The 19,928-nt window shown below is 35.9% G+C and overlaps 1 protein-coding gene across 1 annotated transcript in view; it reads left to right on the top strand.

The window, feature by feature from the left end:
- The window catches only part of CLSTN2 (calsyntenin 2), a 233,504-nt gene that overhangs the window by 159,356 nt on the left and 54,220 nt on the right, over nucleotides 1–19,928 (top strand). The window contains exons 6-7 of the mRNA XM_037407422.1: nucleotides 2,140–2,388; nucleotides 2,985–3,106. Coding sequence (XP_037263319.1) covers nucleotides 2,140–2,388; nucleotides 2,985–3,106 — 371 coding nt within the window. The remainder of the gene's footprint in view (nucleotides 1–2,139; nucleotides 2,389–2,984; nucleotides 3,107–19,928) is intronic.

Below are 19,928 nucleotides of genomic sequence, written 5' to 3' on the forward strand. Positions count from 1 at the left end.
TCTTCTGGGAATGCCTCCAGATAACATCCTGTTTGTATCGCTCCAGGTCTGTGCACGTACATGGCAGAACAGCTTGGGATGCTGGTTGGATTTATTGTGATTGAAACAGTATGAATTCTTCCAGCTAAATCTCCCAAGCACATAATCCAATAGTTGTTCTCAGGGCAGAATTAACACACACTGACAGGATGAGGTTCCAAAGGAACCCATAAATCTCCATAAAAATACAGGCAGATAAAGTAGAACCTGTTGAGCTTGCTGGTGATCACCCAAATTCTCTTACACAAGCCTGACTTTAACTGGGGAAAATAAGGTAGTTTACTTGAGCGTCTTGCCAAATCAGAGTTTAAAAAGCAATATGAGAGACTTCCATTTAGGAGTTTTCCCACAGACTCTTTCTAGTGGAAGAAATAGATCTTTCCACATTATAATGGCCAGAGTAGATAGAGTGATGGATGAAGCTTCTTCTTTGAGGCCATAATTTACTTAATGTAAGCATTTAAAAACATATTTCCTTTGATATACACTGTGGTGTAATCAATTTTGTTCCTTCTCTTGAGTTTAAAAAAAAAATACCATAAAAATTAATGCAAAAGGAAATTGATTGAGAAAATTATGGTTTCACTTGTATCCTATGCAAATAATTTTATTTTTAGTGGCTTGATTTAGGAAAAAAAAAAAAAAGAAAATTTATCACAGATTGTGCCATCTGGATAAATTGAGTTTGATGTATTCCTGTTGATAACATCCCTGTATTAACCGTTGCAGTGTGGTGTATTATCCAGAATTACAATTTATAAAATAAATACACTTTGTCTCTGTGCTCAGATTCTAAACAGATAGGTGCTAGGTTTGATATTACTTCAAAATAATGTTTTTACACTAATATATTTTGAAGATCTGTCCAAGAAGTTTAGTTACTGAATGATCTGAATGCTTTCATATCCTTACTATAATAGTTTTTAAAAAATCCATAGGATATAATTCCACACATTCTTGGCTTAAAATTCTACTCTGCTCCTGCAGAGTGCTGGGATCTTTTTTCACTCCGTGGATGCTGAAGGAGGGTGGGTTGTCTTACTAGTGTGGTGTGTTTTATGCAGTTACAGTTTGTTCACCCTATTCTCGCTTGACAAAGCATCGACAAGAATATAAAGATTGTTCGTGCTTTTTACTCTGGGCAGCATACTTTGTGCTAAATGCTATCTTTCAGCAGCTAAGTAAAGGCTCTGGGTAGCTCATTACATGTTTTTTACAACTGTCTGACAATTGTTAATCTGTAAGAAAACACAGAGCTGAAAAGAACTGTGCTAGTTTGTCAGATCTTGGCACCACAGTGTTTTCCACTCCTGGTTGGTGTGTTGGGTTTTTTTTGGGGGGGTTATTTTTGTTTGTTTGTTTGTTTGTTTTTTGTTTATTTGGCTTTATTCAGTTAATTCTAACAAACAAATACTGTATCTGGGGACTACTTTGTTAATGATTTACTTTTGGGTTGGGGGAGGGGCATTAATCTGAATTGTGAGTACTGCTTAAAAGTCTTAGATCTACCATTAGGGAAGAACACATGGAGTTACAACCATTGTGTATCTGCCAGAAGCCATCATTACAGTGATGTCTGTTTTAAGGTGAATACTCTGTATATATTGACATTCACACCAACAGTATTGTGAATATTCATGGCTGTCTGCTGGACATTAGATGGCTTGTCCTACATCTGTCCCCATGTACTGTATTCTGCAACACATCATCCCCACGTACCATATATGTCTGTGCTGTCAGGGAGGGAAGTTGTAAAGCTTCCCAGCTGGATGTAGAGAATTTGATTTTAATCTCAGGGGTTCTTGAAATAACTGAAGAAATTTCATTAATGAATTCTAGAAAATAATGAAACTTTCAAAACAGATAACTTCAAAATATTTTTATAGTTTTCTATGCAATATATTTAATCTAAAGAACTCTTATTGGCCTACTATAGTGAGTATTTTATGTGTATGTGATTTGACAGTGAACCTATTAGGACAATTTGGGTTGTAAAAATAATTTAAAGAGTATGAATCAGAACCCTGGCCTATATTAAATTAATCTTCATGTCTTTTTGATTAGTTTCTCATCATGTTGTTAATTATATATCATTTGCAGGAGCTTCCTCAGGTGCCATTGACCTGTTACCATCTCCCAGTGCAACAACTAACTGGACAGCTGGGCTTCTCATGGATAACAATGACATGATTTTTAAATTTGATGGAAAGCAAGGAGCCAAAATCCCAGATGGAATAGTCCCAAAGAATTTAACTGATCAATTCACCATCACTCTGTGGATGAAACATGGACCTAGTCCAGGATTAAGAGCTGAGAAAGAGACTATTCTGTGCAATTCTGACAAGACAGGTGAGTCTGTGTACTGAAAAAACGTTAGGCAAAGGGCATAACAAATTTAGCGGAGTGTTACCATCTCACCTGATGTAATTTGGTCTGAAAGAATAGTTAGTAGGTTCAGATGGCACCACTCTGAGCATTGCTGACTTGATAGCTTATTGAGGGGAGTGATGTCTACCTAAGTTTCATCTTAAAACGTTACCTAAGTTTCAAGCACTGGTTTTCTTCTTGGATAATCTCTTTGAACACATCTGTAGATTTTATGGGAATTAGTTGATAAAATAATTAAATGAGGTTTCATTTTTTTTTATGATTTATGTTGGGAAAATGGTTTTAAATCTTCATTGAAACTAGTTAGAATAAATACTGATTTGTATTTTATTTATTAGTTTGGATATAACATGAGCACAACTAATAGTGCATAATTCAGGAAGATGCTTACCATATGTGGCTTCCCCAAGAACCATGATGATCTATGATATTGAGAAAAGTCAGCTCTTTGGGGGTTTTTATTCAGTTGGGGTTTGTATTTTAGGTGTATGCTGATTTCAAACACAGTCACCTAAACAAAAGTGTTGATGATAGTTCATATTGATCCCTGCTTTCAGAGATGAACCGACATCACTATGCTCTGTACGTGCACAACTGCCGATTAGTATTTCTGTTGCGCAAAGACTTTGATCAGGCGGACACCTTTCGTCCTGCGGAGTTCCACTGGAAACTGGATCAGGTACCTGTGTTTTTTTCTTATCTGTAACCCATCCTTCTCTTCGTCTCCTTTAGAAATCATAGAGAACAAGCCAAATCACAGCATAATTGCTTTGGGAAATCAGAAGTCTATTGCAATTATGTTGCAACTTGTAACTGTTATGACTCTTAATTGGGATCCACATAAAAAGAGACAAATGAGTTAACTTGGTTGAGTCATTTTATACAGTAGCTCTTTAATTGAGTCATTTTAAACACTTAAGTAGAGGTTTATATCCTTCAGCAATGGATAAAGACATGACATTGCATATAGTTCCCTAAAAGTTTTCCCATTTATCATTAAACAACAACAACAAAAAATTTCTACATTATCAGCACAATGGAAGTGATGGAAACCTTTTCAATAAAGAGTATGCTGACACACAGAAAGCCATTTGTAATATACTGTAAATCTAATCTGCAGACTTTTACTTTCATCTGCTGTGCTGTATGTAATTTCTCCTTATTATGAAGAGTATTTTGCAAGGAAATTATTATTAAACAGATAAGAGTTACCTTTCATAGATTTATTAATTCTGAGCAGGATAAGGATCATTTGGATTGAAGCTAGACAGACCAGCAAAGTAGTATTTTCTCTAAACCGGTTTCTTCATGTCTTTCAGTCCGAACTATGATATTGAAGATGTAGATACAGGAATGGTTACTTTCCTAATTCACCTTCAAAAGGCATATAAAAAGATGATATTTGTCATGATTATCAGATGAATGTAGTAAGACACCTTGTGATGGTCATAGCACTTGCTTTCTTTTCCATTAACCTCTTTGGAATCAGTATCTGCTGTGCTTGATAGACATCTTACAGTGTTTATAAAGGGGTAAATTTACATTAAATCATATTGAAGATTACAAGTTGAGTAACTGATATCACCTTGGATCATGCTGTTCTGAGTGCTGAAGATGGATTTGTATTTCTAAACTATATACTAAGCATCTAAATTAATGATAATACAAAGTTTAGGTTAAGTATTTTGACTTTGAAAGTTAAATGCAATCAACTTCTCTGCTATACATTTACAAAGAGAAAGGACCAATGTCCTCTCAATAAATGAAATGTGTGTGTAACTCTTGTAACTTAGCCATGACAAAATACTGGAAAAGTTACTGTCAAAGATAGTTTTCCATCCACAGGAGATGTATTTGATTATGTGAAAGAACTTTTTCATCTTTATTGCTCTGTACAGTTACTTTATTCTTACTCTACTTTCTCCACATCATTTCCATACTTTTAAAAAAATAGACAGGAAAAATGACATAAACTAGAAAGTACAAGACTGCATTATTTTTTTCTTTTACAAAAAGTAAGTGTATACTGGACTATTGTTTTTTCACATCAGGCAAATTTTTGTGTGTGATTAGCATGGGAACTTGATTAGCATCCATGTTATTGATGAGCAACATATAGTCTTTATATTTCTCTTTTGACAGTATTATTTCCTTACAGGAAGCACTGCTTACCTCGGAGATCTACTTCTGGATAGTCTGTTGATTTTGGGAAAGGTGTATGAATTTGGGAGTGCATTGTTTCAACCAACATGCTAATAGTGTGTGTATCTAACTAGTTAAGTACAAGTGCTACTTTTTCTCTAATAAGGGATAAAGAATACCTTGGGCAAGTCTACAGATTCTGTCTGAAGTTAATAAACCTAGGAAAGCTGCACTAGCAAACAACTTCTCACGTCTTCAGCTGACACTTAAGTAGAATCCCAAATATCCATTGACAGGAACTCATTGCTTGTGATGTAAATCCTAGAGGAACCTAAATATTTCAACTAGGGACGACTGAATAAGTCCTTGGAGGTGTTTTGAGATTCTGTCAATTGTACTCTGAGTTGTTCGTGGAGAGAAGATATTTTGTTGAAGCCATCTCAGCAAGAGCATATACTAAAGGCAGTCCAAAGTAGTGCTTAATATGTTAACTCTTTTCATTTCTACTGTTTGGTTTTAAACTGTATATTTGTCTGCCAGTAATCGTTTGTGTAAACTAAAATATGCTCCCAGATTGTAGCACTGCAAAAAAATTGAGCTGCATTTGGGCACTGAGGGGAGAACCTTCCCAGATACTAGTGAAAACTCCTACATGGTGGCAACTAGAGATAGAAAAGGGATTTTAAGTCACATCATTAATTTCCTTTCATTCAGCTACTGTCAGTTGATTTCGACAGTATATTTTCAACTGCTCTTTCTAGCTGAAAAAGAACGTAATTTTAAAGTATATATGAAGTTTGTTATGGATTGTGTGACCAGACTTCCATTATGATTAATTTATATTGTCATGGTGATACTGTTCTAAGTTTGTCATGAAGGGACCTGGTAAAGGTTTCTTCTTTACCTCTTCTTCAGTGCTCCATCTGGCCTGTATGGTAGAGTAAATTAAAAGAAACTGAAAATAAAACATATGTGAATAATGGGCTGGTAAGGAATTTGCATGATTTTGAAGACAAGACCGTCAGAAATTTTCACTTCAAAGTAGTAAAATTATGCCAGCTTCTAACTGTTTACCTAGAGTGGTCTAACTTACAAAGCGCTGGGTATTTTAAAACCAAATCAAAATCAATTTAGCATTGCACTACAAACTCCTCTGGTTCTCAATATGAAGAGAAGTTAGGGCTAGATTTCCAAAAGTAAATTGATTTCTCTAAACATTTCTGGAAATCCTACAGGTTGTTTATTTGTAAGTTTAGATACTGCAATACCTCTGGAAATCTAACCTTCAAAACTGTTCATTCTGTAGCAGCATATCCTCAAATTTCTTGGTTTTTGAAGAAAAGCAAGGGAATTAAGCCGTACCTAACTGTTGTACAGTTTCTCACCATCTGCACCCCACTGTGATATGGGATGCTTAGATCATATTGCATATATGACTCTGAAAGACAGTTCAGGGTCGGTACCAAGCACAGCCCTTGTAAAATGTGGTAGAGTACTTTGTTGCTGAGCTTGCTTATGATTGCAACAACAATCCATAGCTTGTTTTTCTTGAGAGGAATCCGGTGACCTCGGAATAGGGTGAAACATAAACTGGTAAAACCATTTATCATTCTTAGTGCCGAGTAGTAAAATTTATTAAACCAGCTCCTTTGGGCTTTACCTGGCCCACAAGAGTACTCATTCTTTCAAGGCACTGACCAAGAATGTGAGCTTATTGTCATTCCAAACTTAATTTCATTCTCTAGATCTCGTTTCTGCGACTGGTAGGTGTGGCACACATCTTAGTTGTGGGCTCCAATCTTGACTGACTACAAGGAGACCTGTAACATTTATATAGCTACACCCGAGCCATTCATGTGCAGCAAGTGTCTGAAACCTCCACGTAGTAGTGGCTGCCAAGTTAGCTCTGGGAAGATTGTGTCTTTAAGTTCATAGACCTAAGGATTTATTTTCAGTGTGGCTTTCAATGTCTTTAACCCTACTTGTTACATTAACCTTAGTGGAATTTGTTAGGCTAAATTTTACTTATTGTGCTGACATGACCCACGAGTGCTGGAACCCTGAGCATATGTGCCTTTAACTGCCAACATGAGTACTTCTGCAAAAGTGCTACTAATCAGAGGTAGCAGACTTTAAAGTGAAGGTATCCTTGTTACTTATAAGAAACACAGGAAGAAATTTATATGGTTTCATTTTTTCCTCCACTTTGATCCTTTTGGAAATTGACTATCTTACTTGTGAGAGAATCCATTAGTAATCTGGAAGAAAAGGTATGGAAAGAGCCATGTTAAAGAAAACCAGTGTCAAGTCTCTAATGCATAATGGGCAATAAAACTGCATGATTTTCCCAAACAACTGCAAAGATTCCAGGCTAGAGGTGGTTCCTTCCATTTACTTATTCCCATTTCCATGGAAGTGCAGGTGTTTCCTTTGATTCGGAATCATGACCTTTTTTTCCGAGTTTCCCATGCAAAGGTTTAAATTGAGTATCATGATGTGTTTGTCAACTTTTTTGTAATTTCTTTTCTCATACTTAACTATAAGACACTCTTTAAACCTCAGGATCTACTACAAAATGCTTTGTCACCAGTCAGTAAAAGACACCTAAATCATCGTCTAATTGTCTCAAATGGGTAGAAACATAGGTGTGATTCTAAGTGAATGATTTAAGCAGCCAAATATAAATTTTGGCCATCTAAGAATAGCATGAAATATAAAAATTGTTTCTTTATTTTTCTTAGAAAGCTGTTGATTTATTTTAGGATTCACTTCTGTTGGGATGCTCATATGCCTATGCTCATTTTATGGATGTGTGACTGGTTTTAAGAAAATGATCAAATTGTACAGCCTCCTCTTGCACACAGGAAATAACTGCTTGTGGGATAGGCCTGGTAGGGGCTGGAGCTTTCTGAGCTCCACACAGCACAAAAGCACCCTTGGAGGCTTGGGAGTTGGTGAACTTCTTAACTCTGATCACATTCTCTTTCAGCCACTGGTGCCCTGTCCAGCCTTGTCAAATTCCTTGATGCAAGTATACCAGGACTGCAAAAGAGATCTCTTTATAATGAGGTCATGTGTATTAGAAATGGAGTTTTGTTGATATCAATGGGAAAATGTTCATTGATTTTAACAAGGGCAGAATTTCACCCTAGAGGTGTTTAAAAAAAAAAAAAAATCAAATCTTCTGACTTCTTTTTCTTTCAGCGTTAAAGATATTTTCAAAAGCACTTCAGGGACCTCTCAGCAACTCTGTCATAAAGGTTCGAAGTAGTGCCCCTTTCTGTCATTTTCATCTGCAGGAAAAACCTCTTTTGATCTTCAGAATTCCTGCTGTACAAAGTGACAATTCTTGTGTGTTACCGATTTCTGGTTAATACACTGAGAAGTGTCTTCCACAATTTCTATCCGTTGTAACTGTTGTTTTCTGAGTTCACACAAAACCAAATCAAAATAATAGTTTGAATAATGAACCAAGGAATTCAAGCCTTTGGTGACTGTAGAAAACATAACATTAAATAGGACAATGCACAGTGTACTGTGCACTCTATTCATCATATAGATCACATTTATCATACTAATGTTGAGGATAGTCAAGCCAAGAGGTATTTTTCCTTCCTCTAAATCAACAGAATAGGAACATTTTTTTGAGTAGGAGAAGGGATCTTAGCCAGGGATGAACTTTTTTCCGCATACTTGCTTTTATTCACAATGGGAAATTATTTTCTTTTTTATACTTATGTTACTGTCCTGAAAATAGTATTCCAGCCCACAGGCAAAATTGGTATTGATCGTGTTAAAAAACAGGGAATGCACTGCATAATCTAGAGTCAGTCAGCAAAAAATAGATAAACATGCAGAAAGTTATTGTTTCTTTTCTAAGATGGAATAAATTGCTTTGAATAATATAAAATAAGCCTGCAGTGCTTTTCACTGTGGAAAAGCCCCAAACAATTACTTTCATAATAGGAGCTAGAGAAAGCGGTTTAAGTAAATCTGATGATGCGTTCTGTCTTTGTATGTGCATGTAGGTGCTGAAGGATCAAGGCAAGGCCTCCATTTGCATTTAACCACTTCACCAACCACACACAATAGGGTCTTCTACCTGCAGAAAGCAGTCTGGTCCAGTCAAGCCCTTCATTCCCATTTCCTTTTTAAAATAAGCTACTGTCCAAGAACGTGATAGAGCAGGAACTGGCTTTTGAAGAAATGTATGTTGTGTGATCAAAGGGCAAAATGAAGGGGATTTGGTGTCTGGAGCTTTTCTTAGTTAAATTAGTTATTTCCACTAAATTACGATGTTTATGAGTGAAAGTTGTTCTCATATGTTCTTATATGTGGGACTTCTAGAAAATTATTAGTTGTGTGCATCTAGTTTTGAGAAGACAGTCATTCACATTATAAAAGCTCTAAGTGGCCGCCTCCTTGAGAGACTCAGAGAAAGAAAATGAGTGAATGTTTATGAAAAGTACATAGTTTTCTCAGTCCTAGAGGGTTAAGGGTGCACAGAGGAGACAGGATGATGCAAACTTCCATCATCTCTGTGCACTGAATTTCACCTAGTTAAAAGACCTTCAGGCTTCTCAGTCCCATACTTTATAACATGATGCGCTATTGAAAATTAACTTTTATTTTTATGATGGGGTTTAGTTGTTCATTTTCACTTGAAGCACAAAATCATTTCTTATGCTCTTAATCACTTATTTTACAAATTGGTATGCAGACCTGCACTGCTCTATGCATGCATCTTTAATAACATTACAGAAAGAAGTAAGATGGGTGTTTTCCCACAAAGCCAGTAGGAGACAAATGATAAACGAGTCATGCTAATCCTGCAACAGAGATGAAATAATTCCAGGACTTAAAAAGTCTTTGCAGCATCCCTAGCACCCCACGTCTTGCATTATAGCCCTGTCTATTCTGGCACAGTTTATTTAACAGTTTCCATCTTTAAATGTTTATCTGATAAATTTTTACTCAGCATCTTGCTTCAAAAGAGCTTTTGGTAGCACAAGGATAAGTCAACAGTGCTGATAAACGCTGAAAATATGCTTTGAGATTCCATTTGAAGAAAGCTTGTTTAATATATATTTTTAATGCAACTGCAATATCACTGCTAATAACAAAATCCTGACAAGCAAATCACAGTGGCTGGCAAGAAATTGCTTTATGACATACAAAAATTCCTTTGGGCCAGCTCTGAAGTGCTCCCTATAAACTGGCCTGGGTTTGTGCATTTCTGAATTCTGCAGTCTAGTCCAGTGTTAAATGCAGTGACTGCTCTGTGCTTCTGTAAAACTGCTATGGCTGTTAAGAAGCAACCAAGCTGCCTGCAGAAAATATTTTGTAATTTATCTATTTGCATTTACTTGAAATTATTTGGACGTGTTTCTGTGTATTTGTATTCTGCATTTTGCAGTTTTCTCTTTTTTCTGACTGATAGTTTTATTACAATGGTATAAGATTTTCAGACCTGTTTGTGCTGGCCTATGAAAGTTCCCAGACTTTAGATGAACCAGGGCAACTCTTCTGAAAATGATACCTGCTATGTGTTGTCTTTCAACTCTGACATGAGAAACTGTTGTTAACATACATAGTTATGCTCCTTACCTAGGGAAGCTAGAAGTTAAACTGTTGCAACCAACAGGCCCCTTCAGACACTAAACCACCTATTTTTTGATCAAATTGAAGAGGAAGGAAAAAAAAAAACCACACAAGAAAGAAATTCTATATAGAATGAAAAAGAATTTAAAACTTGCCGTAGTGCCATGAAATAATGAGTTTACGCTCTTAAAGCATACTGTGGGAAGGCCCCCAAATCAATTTAAATTCTTATGTAGAGAATATCTTGATACAGAATTATTAATATGCCTAAATAAGATGGATTAAAGTGTCTATTAACTTGTCTTGTTTATACAGTACTCTGGGAACTCTAGAAATATAAAGCCTAGAACAGAAATTCCCAATCAAGCTATGCATGTGAAGGTGAATAGTCACATTTGTACTGCTATTTGTCAGCTACTTCTAATATTATATTTCACATTGTCTCGGATTTATCACTTATGCTACCAGAGTTTTTACAAAACATGCACAAACAATTTTGAAAATTTTGCTGAAGAGCAAGAGCTGTTACTTGAGCCATTCCTAGGGCCCTTATGTTGTTTATTTTTCAAGAAGAGCAGGTTGGCTTTGGGATCATTCAGGCAGTGTCTGAAGCATTTCACTGATGTAGGACTGACATCTTTATCCTTTCCAGATGCAGTTTAGGAGATAAATAGTGTGTGTTATCAATAAATATAAATTAATTTATCTATGTGCATGCACTGTTTATTCCAACCTTGGTGTCGCAGTTTCTGGATGTCTGCAGTTCAGGAAGGAAAGTATGGTGGCGTTTTCCCATTGATTTACTTTCCGCATCTGGATAGTCTTTTGGCAACAGCAAAGCCTAGAAATGCATATGTTTAAACATGTGATGAACGCTTATGTAAAAATGCAAAACTGAGCAGCTTTCTAGTTATACAGTTAAAAAATAAGCACAGGGTACTACCTAACTGTAGTCATCAAGTGTTACTGAACTGACATGTTTGCTTGATGCAATTTAGCAACAAGAAAGGTGGATTATAATAGAATTATTTCATCATGAATGAACTATGGATCTAATTTACTAAGACACATTGAAGTTACAGTATGACAGCACAAAGACATGCTGCAGCTACAGTACATAATCAGGGCTTTCAGGTGCTTTATCTGTCAGTATGATTAAGTAATTTCATTATTTAAAGCTGTAATTAAGCCATCCATATTTTTGAAACCTATTGTGAAAATAACTATTACACATTACGAGTTTCAAGGCTACAAAAGCAGCTCACAGCTTGCATGCAAATTAGTTCACAAACTCTTCACTGCAGTATTGTCACAATGCAACAGTGGATATACATTGTAAAGAAAGGTTCTTATTTGAAAGCCAAATACCTTATTTTCTAATGCAGTTATTTTCTTGCACCCAATCAGACAAGAAAAAAAGTCCTTATTTTAGGATTTCTTTCATTGTGCTATGGGAATGCTAGATATGACGTATAGGAGTTACACGAAGCTCAAAAATGATTACTAAAGTCCATTAGGCCACAGGGCATGTGGCTGGTTGTATGCCAGGCTGGCCACTATGTACGAAAGATTCCTCAGGGCATGCATTTCTCTGAGGTTAATAGAGTTTCTTCTTATTGAATAGAGGTTGGCAGACAGTAGGAAATAGGATGGTCTTATAGGGAAAACTTTTCTGGCCAATATCCAAAGCAGAATTAATGGCAAGAGGGAGTCGTTTGCACAGCTCAAGAACAGGTGCTGGTTTGAGAAGAGCGTAACATTAATAACTGGAAATTCTGGCAAATGAAATAAAATGGTAGATCACATTATGGTCAGATTCCAGTGAATTCAGTCTACTGTGCTTAGCAAACTGAATGGATATCTTCCTACTGTGTTGTTGTCTTTAAATCCAGTTTGTTATTAGATTTGGAACTGAAGCTTACAGAAATCAAATTATTTGCTACTGAAATGTGACTTAAAATGAAAGTAGAACTTATCTACTAATCTTCCTTTTTTATATTTTACCCATTAAATTTTATTTTCTTATAGTTATTATTCAGATTGTAGTGGATGTACTTGGTGCAGCCTTGGCAGAGAGAGATGAACTTTATGTGTCTTCTTAAAATGCCTTCCAGTCTTGTTATGTGTGACTCTCTAATTAATGCCTAATATTTAAAAAAAAAAATATTGTGGTTGCTAATGGTTTAATAAAAGTGATATCAGTAATTTGTCCTGTGAAAGTGACCATATAAAAAACCTCCACACCTAAGACTGTAGGAGACGTTTAGCTATACTATAGATTTGTCAGTTCCCACTATACCACCTCCCTAGGTCATCAAATCCGATTTTTTTTTTATTTACAGAACTCTTGAGATATATTAAGAATGACTGTAGTGGGTAAACCAAATATTTGTTTTATATGATTTTGAAGCAAGATCAATTTCGCTTTTAACAAAGAGCTCTGCTTTTTTGAGATATTGTCTATCTTAAGAGATAGAGTTAAAAAACACTTTCTGTAATCATCAGACTTTCATGACAATTGATATCTGTTAGCCATATTGAAATATTACAATATCAGTGGGCTTATATGCTGCAGAAAGTAAAAAAATTACTGAGGGCTACTTTAAGGATTGGCAAAGTTTATAAGCCAGCGTGTCTGCTGATGGAAATCTAATCTGCCCTCTTCGTCTCAATGCAACTGCTACTGCACTGGCTGAGAATATAAACCTTCATTTTCTTACCTTAGAAACATATGCTCTGTAACAGTAAAAAGAACATAATCAGCTTTTAAATAAGGTCAGGATAACTGTGCAGGTTGGTTTTGGGTTTTTTTTTTTCTTTTTTAATTCAGTGCCACCCATTAGAAATGAAGTCTTTAAGCTTTTCTTGGATTCATGAGCTTTGCCAGAGCATGACAGAGCCAGGATTACTTCAAAACTTAACATTAACCAGCATCTTGGCCCTGACTATGTTACAAATAATTATGAATCCATTTATATTTTAGTAGTATTATTAGTGCTGGCTGAAATTGGAAATCCTTATGAATAATTATGTGTCTTAAAAGCATTTCTTACTTTAGAATTCCATGTTCTTTGTAAGCAGGAAATGAACCCTACAGAAGCTTCATAGGCAGGTGAAAGCAGGATCCTTACTTGAATTTTTTCATTAGCAGAAATCGTTTTCCAATGAAACTGTAAGATTCTAAGTGCAACTTTAATGTTAAAAATTGTAACTTTATGGAATCATGATTTCAGGAAAATTGTGACATGCTTTAGTATTGTTATTGATAACTGTAATATTTTTATTAGGTTTTACTACTTTTTTTTGTAGTATTTGCATATTGAGGTCATAAGAATCCTATGTCAGCAACTAAATTAAAAGAAAACCAACCATCACTATCACATATCTATTACAAAAAGGTCTACTGTCATATTATAGCATACTTTCCAAGTTTTAAAGTAACCTCACAGCAGCCAGTTAAGTTCCTGTTCCTAATTTACTCATGCCTGCTCAAAAATGGACAAAAAACTGCAGGCTTGTAGCGTACAGATCTTCCAAGCCCTACACTAGTGCTCTTTCAAATGGACAGTTAATGGTGTTCGAGACACTGAAGAATTTTACTGCATTTTTTCAAGTAGTTAGTCAGAGTTCAGGGTCTTGCTAAGTTATTTTCCAATTTTACAATGATTGTTTTATTACAAATTCAGCCTTCTCCGATTCAATTTGTTTACTTCAATTAACCTGTGGACTCAAACTTGTTCAGAGCAATTTACTGTTGTTGTGTAACTGGATACACAGCCTGCGTGGCAACTTTTGTTCTTTGCATAAGTGGCCTCAAGGTCTGTCTCACCAAGGCATCTCTGCTGACATCGTTGGATTTGGATGCACTCCTGAGTAAGGGTTTGCTGTAGTGCTCCACGGTCAGCTCAGACACCCTGATCTCAAACTCAGTCTTCATTGTCTGTGTTCTGAATATTTAACTGGATGTGGTTTATTTAATGAAAGTCTTACAGTAACTTATCACCCAGTGCTCAGCTAAAGTAAATAGAAGAAGAATTGGGATCCCACTTAAGTGTACTACAATTAAAACAGAAAATTATTTTATTAATCTAACTCCGGTGTATATGCAATAGAAGACCACAGTAGTTTTTATGCAAAGGTAACAGGAGATGTCCAGTTTCCTTCAGATAACTGCTGTAAGAGACCTTTCTGAAGGTCATCCTTGGATTCCTTGCAGTACTGTTCTTCCCTTCCTTGACTGTCACTTTCTCGTTCAATTGGACAATTTACCTGTGGGCTTATCTTTTAAGTATTTAAGCAGTTACAGTGGATTTCATTAAACTATCCATGTGCTTACATAGAAAAGCTGTTCTGATTTGGTGTTTCAGTTGCAATTTTCATACACGTTCAGCAGGTTTGGTTTGGTTTGACTTGGAATTTAGACATGAAGAATCAGCCCAAAAATAAATCTACATTAATCACCGGTTAAGTAAAACACAACAATGCCTTCCCACCCACCTTGCAGTTCCGTTACACATAGCAACGGCTTGGACTTAGGAAACACATTTGAGCTGGTAGAATCTTACAAAACAGGGATTTATGCAAAGCCTTTAATTGCTTCCTTGGAAGTTTTCAGGAAAAGAATAAAGCCAGTTTAATTGTTCACTGCACAGCTTTTCATAAAAGCTCAGAAAGTCAAGTAATCCTCTGATTTCTTACATGCTCTTCAACTTTTTTGTCAGAAATGTTGAAAAACTTTTAAGTAGGTGCCCCTTTCCTCATGACCTGATGTTAGGTGACTAGCCATCTTTTCAGCATTTGAAAGCCTTCTGCAAGCCAGTGAATCCTTTCTCGATTTTATACATGGACCAAGGTATCTCAGAATCATCCACCAAAAACGTCTTTATCCTTTAAAATTATGTAGACTCCAGTACCTTATTCTTGGTTTAGTTCCTAAATTCTGTTGCTTTACAGGAAGTAATATTTGCTTGAAAATTTGAAAGAAAAGGTCAACAATTCAATATTTCCTGAAATTTGCACACTAACTATATTTAGGTTCTACTAGAAATGTCCAAGTTCCAGGTTGTGGAAGTGCTATGTTTAACCTTTGATATGAAAAATTGTGTGTGTCTCTGACTGCTATTCATAGAACTTCTATGAAAAGTATCTCCCTGAATTTTCATGCCTTCAAAAATCCTGTCTTATCAGTTTCCTATTTCATGATACCTCTGCTAGCAGCAAAATTACTCAGGTACTTATAGTTTAAGGGTATCTCACAATAATTGTTTTAAACTGAGATAGTAGTTTAGTAGGACAGATGTGTGCTGCGTAGTCAGTTGCACTGACTGTATCTGAGCTGAAGGCACACGAGATATTTTTCAGTTATATTTTGCAATAGAATAGGTTTTCAAATTTTTTTAATTGAATTTATTATTGTAATTTCCAGATTTCAGTACAAATGGTTATTTTAAATATCAGTACACTAAATGAAAGCTTTACTACAATGAATTATCCACACAGTCTATTGATGTATTGTATATATTTTTATTCACTAGGAACAAAGTTTAGGTCTAGAGTGATAGAATATGAAACCTGCATGATTTTGCATTAATGATGTCTTAACCTCATACTCGTAATTTGAAAATCAGAATACAAACAAGTATTTTTTGGTAGCCAAAAGACATGCAAATGTTGCTTTTCTGTAGTTTTTTTTCAATATGTCGTACTCTAAATGTAAAGTACATAATTAATTTGTACAGTCAGTGATGCTTTTCTTCTAATCTAATCAGCCACGGGAATGCTACATAAAAATTAACAATTCCTGCGCACCGAGGGATGGGTGAGTGTATGCTTGCTGTGCACTTGAGGGGAACACACAGCCCCACACTGTCTGATGCTCTCATAGATTTGCTTTGATAGTTGGCTGCCCCAGAGAATTTCCGTTTCTCTGGGAAGTAGCTATTATAAATTAGCTATGCTTTCAGTTGTGATTTTGGTATGACAGATATAGTGTAAATGTGATTTCTCCCACTAAGTCTTTACCTCCTTCAGACATGTTTAGTCATCATCATGAAACGTTTGATATACAGGCCCTTTCAGGCTCTTGAGAATCTTTTCTTGTGGAGCTAAAATGTTAGAGGAATAAAAAGTGTTAAATGAAAAAAATTATATTTAAAGCTTACGATTCAGAAGCTTCTTTGTCATACTTTAAGAATAAGAGTAAATATTAGAGAAAAAAGAAATCTGAAAAGGAGATACAGATCTCTACAAACATCCAGGTACAGATGGACAAGAAATGCAGGGATGCATATCAAAATATGTATTTCTCATGTATTCTTGGGATTATTTTTTTTTCATAAAAAGGAAACCTGATAATTTTTTTTTTTCTAGAAAACCAAAGTCTTATTTTATAGTAATGATTTTGGTGGCCACCCATTGATATCTCTTAAATCTGCTACTTATCTGAGTAAAAGGGAGAGGGAGGCATTTTATATGTGAACTTTATTTCCAGAAAGCTTTCTATACAAAATTATCCAAAACCTCAGCCTTCTCACATAATTTTCGTTCAGAGCATAGAAGTTGGGTTTCAGATAGAACATGACTCCGTGTATTTCCTCTGCAATGGTATAAAGTAATTCAGGCATGGTGGTGCTGTAGTGGATATTAATAACAAACCAAGCAGAGCAATCTCTAGCCTTGAGCAAATAGAGTAAGTTCTGAGATAGTACTGTAAGTGGGTATAATCCATTAATATCCGAAATATTATTCGGTTGCTGAGTGTAATCTACCTATGTGTCATGCTGTACCTACATAAACCCAACTGATCTCCTTTTCATTGTTTAGGAGGAAGATAAAAGGTCATACAACTTAAAACATCTCATACATGCAACATTCCCAGTTTTAATAGCTGTAGCATATAAGGAATAACAAAAGTTCTGTTTGGACCTTGTGTGTTTCCACTTACCTTTTGGAGTCATCCACAATTCTAATGATTTATGGGATTTATCGTCTTCATAGCAATGGATAGGCTAAACTGGAATTCTTTTGGGTGTTTCGGTCTAAAAGATATTCACTTTATGGTATGCAGGAAAATTATTGGCCAGAGTTACTTTTGCTATTGATTTGCCTTACCTCTGTTTGATCATAATTACTTTTTAATATGTAATCTGAAGAATGCTTATTGGTGCGTGATCGCTTCATAGCCTTTTTTTTTTTTTTTCCCTTACCTATATGCACTTAATGTCTTTTATAAACTAATTTTTGGGTTTAGCACGCTACATTTGAATAGGGCACAAGTGATTTCTAGTCCCTCAGTGGAATGTAGCAGCAAATGCTAAAATGATGTCAATTATGAATTGTTGAGTGCTTTACAAAAGAAAAAATGCAAATTCAATTGAATCCACCCCATGAGGAGTAGTAACTCAAAAAGTAACTTCAAAAAGCGTAAAGCTGGCTCCTGGGTCTGGCTGAGAGTGCTGGGAGTAGCAGTGAAGCAACAGCATATGTTGAATATGAGGATCTCTGAATCATACAAGAAATATAGATACAGCTTTAGTTCTTGCTATGAAAACATAAAAATGACAAAAAACTACTGGATGGTGGATGATGCAGGCGGATGAGGTGAAGAGGCAAGAGAGGAAAAGGATGACCACAGATATGGAGAAACAGAAAATGAGTACAGAAAGTAGAGAGAGAGGTTGATGCTGCCATATAAACAGTCTGTGCTTTGTTTCCAAAGAATATTTTTTTACTGAAGAATTACGATATAATTTTGAGGAAAGCAAAATGTACTGCTGATATACCCGAGGGAAACTGAATCACTTGGCATCTGCCATTGCTGCTCTTAATTGTGAACTTGCCATCCGCAGAATCACAGCAAAATGACAAGGAACAAAACTGCAGATATATAATCCCTTATTTCTGTTTTGGTACTGAAGAAATCAAAAAGTACTACTGGATGGGTAGTTTCATTTTGAAAAGTAGTTTCAGTTCTGCTGTGAAGGACAGAGGTTTCATCCCAAATTACCTCCTGACCCTGCCAAAGGCTATAGGGAAGTTAAGAGGAAATATCTGCTCTTGTGAGTTCCATATGAACTGGTTTGGGTCTACTATAATGTATTTTAGGGAAGCATATTAGACTTCTTGGACTTCTTGTCTTCAGTATTCAGATTTTCTTTTCCCCTTTTTTCTTTAAGAAAGGGATATACAATTTTGAAAACACCTAAACCATTTGTGCCACATTTTGGCAAACACAAAAAGGCATATCTTTTAGTGCTTTTTTTTTTTTTTTTTTTTTTTTTTTTTATGAAGAAGCAGTTGTCCCATTTCTAGCAATAGTAATTTTATTTTAGGGCAATGTCTGTAATCCAGCAGACTTTTTCTAATCAGCAAAACAGTGCTGCACAAGGAAAATTTCAGCCAGCTCAACTGTGAATAAATGTTTGAGCTTTTAGATAATTTCTTTAATGATATCCATAAAACTTCAAGGTTTTGTGCAACACTGATATTGAAAATTTCTTCCCACAGTCTATTTCTTTCATGTCTCTAACATCAACCCAAAACTATTCTGGGATGCAGGCCCTCAATGCTGACTTGTTTCCTTCCATAAAAGCACTAAGAACATAATTGTGATTAGTACTGAAAAAGAGCTATATACTGATTAATAACAACATTCTCTGGCAAAGTCACAAATATAGCTGATAACTAATTACCTCTGCATGGTATATAACATATAATCAGCCTGTCTGCAAAATGCCAGCTATGTAATTAAAGGCCCAGCACTTACCATTTCAGTAAAGAGACTATGCATAATGTTTGGGTTGTATAATTTCCTGACTTATCTTTGAGTGTAAATACAGAAGCATGAATATACAACCATTCTTCACTTTACTGAAATTATTGAGCTAGGCAAATATGACTCATCACACCTTTTTCTGCAACAAAAACAAAACAGCATTTGCTTTTCTCTGCATTATGTCCTGATAGTGCTGGATTGTGCCCAGAGACAGGCAACGGAGCTGATGAAGGGTCTAGAGAACAAGTCTTATGAGCAGTGGCTGAGGGGACTGGGGTTTAGCCTGGAGACAATGACACTCGGAACTGTACTGCTCTCTACAACTACCTGAAAGGAGGTTGCAGACAGGTGCGGGTCGGGCTCTTCTCCCAGATAACAAGCAACAGGACAAGAGGAAGCATCCTCAAGTAATGCTAGGGGAGGTTTAGGTTGGATATTAGGAAAAATTTCTTCACTGAAAGGGTGGTGAAGCATTGGAACAGGCTGCCCAGGGAGGTGGTGGAGTCACCATCCCGGGAGGTGTTGAAAAAACACATAGATGTGGTGCTTAGGGACATGGCTCGGTGGTGGACTTGGCAGTGCTGGGTTAACAGTGGACTTGATGATCTCAGAGATCTTTTCCAACCTAAATGATTCTATGATTCTAATTACCTGCTGGAACTGAAGTGAATACAACACTAATCTGCATGGGGAAGGAGTGTCTATTTCTTATGTGTCTTTCTGCAGTTATAGCTAACTCCATCTTAGACTACAGCAATATTCAAAATTATTATAACAGTGGGCTTCCATACAAATAACACTAAGTGATTCTGTGGCGGTATCGTCTCAGTTTAATGTGAGATTTGTGTAAGAGCAGGAATTCTTTGATCTCTGATTTGCAGTGCACACCTTCAACACAGCAAATATCTCTCAAGTAAATCACCTTTCCCAAAATATGGGAATTGTAAAAGGGTGTTTAATGCCTATGTCAGCTCGATCTTCCTTT

Source organism: Falco rusticolus, chromosome 13 (assembly GCF_015220075.1).
Source record: "Falco rusticolus isolate bFalRus1 chromosome 13, bFalRus1.pri, whole genome shotgun sequence".
In the NCBI taxonomy this organism is placed as follows: Eukaryota; Metazoa; Chordata; class Aves; order Falconiformes; family Falconidae; genus Falco; species Falco rusticolus.